At 45.5% G+C, this 8,065-nt stretch overlaps 1 protein-coding gene across 1 annotated transcript; it reads right to left on the bottom strand.

Annotated features, from left to right (window-relative positions):
* Positions 1–261: 261 nt before the first annotated feature.
* Positions 262–6,443, bottom strand: LOC123974576 (UDP-galactose translocator-like). The gene is made up of 4 exons (XM_046055386.1): positions 6,101–6,443; positions 1,182–1,364; positions 555–706; positions 262–462 (listed from the first exon to the last, which is right to left on the bottom strand). The coding sequence occupies exons 1-4, from the start codon at positions 6,174–6,176 to the stop codon at positions 262–264; spliced, it is 612 nt and encodes a 203-aa protein (XP_045911342.1). The 5' UTR covers positions 6,177–6,443.
* Positions 6,444–8,065: the final 1,622 nt, after the last annotated feature.

Here is an 8,065-nt window from a genome sequence, read left to right as displayed (position 1 = left end):
TGAGAGTGACGGCAGGGGTGAGACTGAGAGTGACGGCAGGGGTGAGACTGAGAGTGACGGCAGGGGTGAGACTGAGAGTGACGGCAGGGGTGAGACTGAGAGTGACGGCAGGGGTGAGACTGAGAGTGACGGCAGGGGTGAGACTGAGAGTGACGGCAGGGGTGAGACTGAGAGTGACGGTGAGAGTGAGAGTGACGGCAGGGGTGAGAGTGACGGCAGGAGGTCAGAGTGACGGCAGGAGGTCAGAGTGACGGCAGGAGGTCAGAGTGACGGCAGGAGGTCAGAGTGACGGCAGGAGGTCAGAGTGAACACAGGTGAGCTGCAGGTGAGCGGACGCACCTGTACGATGGCGACTCCGGCGAACAGCAGCAGCAGAGAGACCCACTGAACTTTCGACAGAGACTTCCTCAGCATCATCACGCTGAACAGAGCCGTGGTCAGGATCTTCAGCTGGTAGGTCACCTGGGGAGAGGACAGGAAGTCAGACAGGAAGCTGGTCTGGGTCTGAACAGCAGCCTTTAATAAAATAAAACCGCCCCGAGCGGCGGTCTGACCTGGAAGGTGGCGGCCGGGAGGTTGGAGATGGCGACGTACTGCAGGTTGTTCTGCAGAGTGTAGATGAGCGACGGAACGGCCAGCTTCAGAGTGTCTTTGTACTGAAACACGATGGCGTCCACCAGGAAGAGCGCCGTCTCCTTCACGCTGACTGCAGACAGAGAGAGAGACCATCAGCTGATCTGAGATCGGATCAATTCGTTCTGAACCGTTCAGATTTATAAAGTCAGTAACCTTCAGCAGATGAACACCCGAGTTCCCGTTCAGTCTGAACAATCCGAACAATCTGTTATTTTCCACACCACTAACAGGAAGTGCCGTTAATTAGCTGCAGGTGATTTCTGCCTGCAGGGCATCAGGTAGAAGCGCAGACTGAACTCTGCGCTGCACCATAGTGGAAGAAACTGACCTTGCAATATTTTTCTTTTCTGCGATATGAAAAAATACAAACATTTTCAGCAGACGGCTTCAATTACTCACAGAAAATAAAAATAAAGCTGAAAATGTTCCTTCTAGTCTGAATACAAGAGTGCAAACCACCCGTTCCTGAGCTTCACTGCCGTACCCCCCCCCGTTTGATCCTAAAGCTCAGAAATGCTGTTTAACGCCGTGAGAGATTCACTTACAGCTCTTCTGCAGCAGGATGATGAGCAGACAGGTCAGCACCTTCAGGAGCTCCGCCATGACCACGGCCGACGTGGTGAAGAAGCGGTCGCCCGGCAGCGTGCGGACGTATCTGATGCTGAGGATGAGCGACGCATTCTGGACCACCAGCACGGCCAGACTGATGTACTTCAGCCTCCGGTTCACTGCAGGAACAACACACAGGTCAAACCCCCGAACCGCCACAGGACTCCCTGTTTCAGCGTGACGCACAGCAGCTACATCGAGAAACGCTTCCCCCAGCCTGGACTCGACTGACCGCAGAGTCCAGAACCTCTCCGATTTACCTGCAGTCAGCTCAGATCGGCTCTACTCAGCACAGCGTGCAGCTGAGGCTGATGGGAACGAGTCGGACTCGTTAACATGTTGACCTGAAGGTGGCGCTACACGGAGAGTTATTACAGTTCATCCTGAGGGGAAGATCCACGAGCCCAAATCCTGCTCTGGAGTAAAAGTGTTGTGCAAACTTGTGGAGGGACTGAGCAAATGATTGAGTTACAACAGACCGTCTTAGAAGAATTTCTGAATGAGCGAGTAAACAGAAGGACTACAACAACAATCCGTGTGCGGTTCGTTCTTTCATTATTTCATTTCAAAACCAAAAACAAGTCGGTTTTTTTCTGATTTAAACCCAAAACAGAAAAATCTTGATTTTGATATTTAATGAGTCTGATCTGCGGCTTTGTGCGTCACACTTGATAAACCTGCAGCAGACGCACCCGGCGACGGCGGTGCCTGATTAAATGCAATTAAGACGAGCTTGAACATCAACAAAGGTTTTTAGTTATGGCACTTTTCCAGGACCAGCTCAACTCGCCTCGACCTCCGTTTTCCATTGCAGACAGAACCCCTCAATGTAGCTGGTCGTCATAGTGACGCCACACTGCCGCGACATTCACAACCACCACGGGGTCCAGAGCCTTCGGCCGCTCGGCCCCTCGTCTCTTCCACCAGACAGCCGCAACATTGACTCACTTTCCATTTTTAAATCCCGCCTGAAAACACATCTTTCTAAACTGGCGTGATCTCTTTGTTTCCAGTTGTTTTGATTTTATGCTCTGTAATTATACTTGTTCATTTTCTCCATTATTGCTGTACTGTTTTATTATGTTTCATGAGGTGACCTTGAGTGTTCAGAAAGGCGCCTATAAATAAAATGTTTAAATTAAATAAAGTTTTTTAAATTTAAAACTTTCAAGCACATTTTTGTTCCGCCATCACTTTTCGTAAAACTGTCAATAGGGCGAGAGAGAGGAGGTCGCCCCCTCACCGTAGCCAATTTTCTTAGATCGCTCAGCTGCTTCAGATGCTGATCAAAACAAAACGCTGACGTAGAAGTTTGAGCGTTCGAGGCTCTGTGATCCAGCGCTCACTTCTAGAGTCATACTCGCCACAGCTGGTACGAGATGACACCTGAAAAGAAATATATAAAATTAAATATAAAATACTGAGCCTAATGTTGACTTTTTGTTTCACAGGATACACGAACACAAGTCCTTCCATCCATCCATCGTCAACCGCTTATCCTGCGTACAGGGTCGCGGGGGGCTGGAGCCAATCCCAGCTGACATCGGGCGAAAGGCGGGGTCCACCCTGGACAGGTCGCCAGTCCATCGCAGGGCCACACAGAGATGAACAACCACTCACGCTCACACCTAAGGACAATTTTAGGGTCACCAATTAACCAATCAGCATGTCTTTGGACGGTGTGAGGAAGCCGGAGCAGAACACAAGTCTCCTGATTGAAAGGTCCTGGTCCTCCGTTCAGCCCGACCACGTTCTAACGCAGTCTTTGCTGTTAAATATCACAAACCTGCCTTTACGGTCACAAAGTGAAGGTACAGGGTTTCCCCCGCTGCGTTACAAACACAGACACGCCTTGACCACGGTCCAATGTGTGACGAGTCAGGGGTGACGTCAGGTTGTAGGGATCCAACACCGGTCAAAGATGGAACAAAACACAGATCCTCTGTTTTCAGTTGGGGGTTGAAACCAGAAAAACATAAAAAACGATTTGGTTTTTCCGTTAACGAAATAATGAAAGAAGGATTTACAACACAAATCAGCTGGACCAGAGGTTCTGTCTCTCAGGACACTCACCAACATCTGACCTTGACTGGTCCCAGTCCAAGCAAGTGAGGAAAACAATCCCTGACCTAAACCCTCCACATGTGGACAGACCAGGATAATGACTATAATAATAATAAAAGGAACAGGCTAAAGATTAAAAACACTATGTAAGACATAATAATGATAGAGATTAGTACCATTATAGGTTCTTGCATAAAAGAATACAAGAAAAAGAAAAGATTTTGACACACCCTTGCTAAATATCACCGTAGAAAAAGTAGATGTCTGAAATTTATATTTCTTTTTTTTTTTTTTATTAACTTTTATTGAGAAAGCATGTTGAATTTCACAATTGTTCGACATATGAAGTACATTACGTTGCTTTACCATTTTAAACTTTCTATTACAGTAACATCAGAACTCAGGTGTGTGTGTGTGTGTGTGTGTGTGTGTGTGTGGGGGGGGGTAACCAAATTACTTCCATAATATTCATGTTATTCATTTTTTAACTTTCGAATCTGTGCACACTTAGTAAGAAGCAGCAGTGTTTACAAAAAAAAATAAAACAATCAGATCTAACAGGCTTAACATATTCCGTCCACTTGGACCATATCCTATAGAAAGTGTCCCTCTGCACTTTGAGTGAAAAGGACAGTTTGTCCATTGTGTAGATCTCTTGCACAATGTTTATCCAGTCCTCAGTTGTTGGAGGTTCTGGTTTGAGCCATCTCCTCGTTACAGCCTTTTTACTTGCTGCCAATAGGATGTATAGAAGTTTCTTGTCCTTCCAGTCCAGTTTATCCGTTGATATATTACTTAGGTACAGGGTTACAAAGGTAAATGGAAAAACAAGCGCAAAAACATTCTGTATATGCTCATGAATCCTAGACCAATACCGAGAAAGAACTTGGCAGCCCCCCCCCCCCACATCTCCAGCAAGTATCTCCGATGCCCCGATACCTTTTCTGAACAGGGGTGATAAAAAATCTCATTACACTTTTCCAACAAAATTCACGCCATACATTAGAACCAGTGGTAACCCATTATATCTCACATGAGTTCCCAACATGATTTTCAGGTGACCTTCTTTTTCCCATTTCGCCTTGACATAGTGTGTGCTGTCTTTTTTACACCGCAGGATGCTGCTGTATAACCTGGATATAATTTTGTTTTGTGCCCCTAATTTTGTAATTAATGATATAAATGTTTCCACGAATGACTAAAAATGTTTATTTCAGTGAGACGACGCAGCCAGAAGAAACGATGAGAAATGTTTTTGACATTTTATGTTTTTTGTTAGAATTACCGTGGGGGGGTCTTACCCCACGTTCCCCCGGGTTTGTCACCTCATCACCACAGCAAATTCCTCGTACCTGTAGAAACTACTTGGCAATAAAGCTCCTTCTGAAGTACGAACGCAGCGAAAAGCAGCAAATCTTCTGTGGATCCATCAAACGTTTCACATGAAAATCTTTTAAATCTCAGTTGTTTAGTTTCCTGTCAGCTGGACAAACTGTTTTATAAACTCTTCATGTGTTTGTGAGTAAAACTCTGACTCTGTAAAGTAACTGAAGCTGTCAGATAAATGTGGTGAAGTAAAAAGTGAAAATACTCAAGTAAAGTACAAGTACCTCTAATGTGTACTTGAGTAAGTGTACTTCTGTCCACCACTGGTCTGAACCAGCGGACAGACGAACGGCGTCACTTCGTGTTGGACACTGGAGCTCAGAGCAGGAGTGAGACGATGAATATTTGAACATCACATTCTGAAGAAATAATATAATATGCTGAAATATAACAGAAGATTTTTTACACAGTTAATTTCCTGCATTCAGGAGACATTTTCTGCACCGATTAATGGTGGAAATGTCTTTTTATTTATATAAAGGGAAACACTAAACTCCACCTGACCATTCAGAATATGAAACTAACAGAACGTAAAGCAGGAACCAGCAGCCGGTGAGTTTTGGACAAAGCACATTTCTTCTATATTTAAACTGCACGTTCTCTCACTGTGCAAATGAACCTTTCTCAAAAAGTATTTTCATTTTGTTGTTTAACATTTCCTGTTGGAAGCTCTCTTTATTAAACGACCCAGCAGGACAGAGAGGAGGAAACAACGAACTTCCTGAACACGCAGTGGAACAGCAGCAGGGTGAGTTACCTGCAGCCCTGCAGGTGCGACACCGCCAACAACAGAGCGTGTGTTCTGAGGCTCCACCTGAACAAACCTCCACGTCAGCAGCTGCCGCCGCCCCCCCCCCCCCCCCCCCCCCCCCCCGGACACCGCGAGCTGCCTGCCGCCCCCCCGGACACCGCGAGCTGCCTGCCGCCCCGGGTTCGAGCTGTAGCATAACTGACGGCGGCGGGCCGGTTAGCTGCGGGGGAACTAGTTCTACACTGGTAACCAGTAGGGAAGCTAACTGCTGCTAGTTAGCATGGTTAGCTAACAGCTCCTTACTTTAAATTAGAATGACGTCACTAGCTTCGCTAATTAAAGTTACTGTTATTAAAATTACTGAAGTAACTTTAGGTAGTTAGCATCGTGCTAGTTAGCTTTCCCGGTTCCCTTCTATAAACAATAACTCGTTAGCTCAGTTAGGCTAGTTTAGCCGCTAGTTAGCTGTTAGACACAGAAACTGTTTATTATCTTAGACAGAATTTAATTATAATTCTGATTAAAATAAAACTCAGCCGGTGCTGGATCGACACCTCCGGACTCTCAGCAGGCTGCTGCCCGGTGTTAAGAGCCAGGAGGGCCGCGTGAAGTGAACTCATCTCCCGGGTCTCGGTTCTCCCTCCCCGGACTCACCTTCGCTCTGACCCCGGCTCGCTGCCTTCTCCTCGGCCGCCTGGCTGTGGTTCCCTCCGGCCATGCTGCGCTCCATCTGCTCGCCGCCCGGACCGAGCCTGGACCCCGCTGGCTACCGGCTAACGCTCCGCTAGCCTCCCAGCTAGCCCGGTTCAGACCCGACCGGAGCTCCCGGTAGTTGTTCGGGTGAAAGCGGGTCTGTCAGGAAGATGCTAGACCGGGGCTGAGGAGAGAGGAGCCTGCGGGGGAAGAACGGGGACCACCGGCATGGAAACGGTACGTGGAGGGTCTGAGGTGTCCAGGAAGTGCAGGAACTTCAGGAACTCCTGCTGCGGAGAGAAGCTGTCTGACAGGAGGTCTCACTCTGAGGGAGAAACTCACTGCTTCCTCCTCACCGAACTGTAAATAACAACAATAATAATACATATTACTGTTTATTATATACACACACAAAACATAAATCAAACACAAAACTGTTTAGATCAAATCTGCTTTTATTATGTATAAAAGCAGATTTATATATGTGGGTACGTTATTTTATTAGTATTGTTAATCAGAATCAAAAACAGTAGTTTTTAAATGTCCAAGGAATTTGCTTTAGTGACAGAGTGAGACCTCTCACTCCTCCTGCTTCAGTCGCTTCCTTGTTACAGGTTGAACATGGAGGGATCCTATTGGCTGCTGGGTGACCACCTCACCTGTGAGATGTTGTCCAGCGGCTCCTGCTGGTTTAGTGAAGTTTCAGAGAGGCTGCAGCTCTCCTGTTTGTCACGTACACGTAGAAACAGGTCAGAGAAAGTAACTGGACTCTGAGGGTTTAGAGTAGATTGGAGTCCATTTGGTTTCACATCCCCAGAAACAGATTTTAACAATTTGGAGGGTCAGAATTTCTGTTAAAATGTGACTTTGAAATTATTTATTATTAATTAATTATTACCTGTGAAGGTGACAGAATTTGTGATTTCTCTACTGGAAGATATTTCCCCACAATTTCACTCCACAACAAAACAATCTCAAATAATAGGAAGAAAACCTTATTTAAGTAACAGATCTAATGGATGACAGTGGTCATTTTGTTCAATTCAGTACCTTTAAAGGAAAATTCAATGTGCCGGGTTCATACAAGGAATTTAGCAAACTATGGAGAGCAACACCACAAAACAGCTGTCACACTGAAATGTACAAACTGTGAGATTTAAAGATTGGACAAGTGCAAATCAGTGATAAAAAGTGCAACAACAAAGCTATCCTGAACTGTCACCTGTTATGAATACATGAATACGTGAAAAAACATATATTAAAATGGTAGATAATGATTTCATCGTGGATAAATACTCAGGATATCTAAAATAGCCTACTTCTCCAAAAACCAAAGAAATGCTGTTTAAATGTATTAATGTGTCATTTTATCCAGAAACAGTTTGACCTGCTGTTTCTGTCTGGAGGAGCACGAAACTACTGAACATCTTTTCTTTTCAGCTCACTTCAGTTGTTTTAAAAATGAATTAAAGTTTTATTTCTGTTCTCTACAACATCTGGCGGACACACAGCAGCTGCGTCCCCGAGACAGGCGGGTTCATATCAGCTGGGTTCCTTCTGTGCTGGACTCTTCAGTACAAAAGTGAACATAAAAGCAACATATCATAAGGACGCAACATTGCAAAGGAAACTTAAAACACATACAGGATCAGACGTACACGCTGTGCAGCTGAGGGTGCAACAGCAGGATAAACAGGATCTCGCAGACACACCTTCAAGACTTCAGACATGAGAAAAGGTTTGTTCTAAAATAAAGTTCAATTTCTTTCTCAAAGACTACTGTGGTGTCCAAACAATAATGCTGCGATGACGTGTTGAGAAGAAATCTGCTTGACACTGTTCTTGATCATAAAAGTTTATTAAATCAAGGAGTTCAGCATCAATTACAAGCTCTGCAGCAGCTTGGAGAGAGACCCAGCCCGATGG

Source organism: Micropterus dolomieu, linkage group LG08 (assembly GCF_021292245.1).
Source record: "Micropterus dolomieu isolate WLL.071019.BEF.003 ecotype Adirondacks linkage group LG08, ASM2129224v1, whole genome shotgun sequence".
NCBI lineage: Eukaryota > Metazoa > Chordata > Actinopteri > Centrarchiformes > Centrarchidae > Micropterus > Micropterus dolomieu.
The sequence above is the reverse complement of the archived record's forward strand: the minus strand, read 5'-3'. Positions and strand labels throughout refer to the sequence as shown.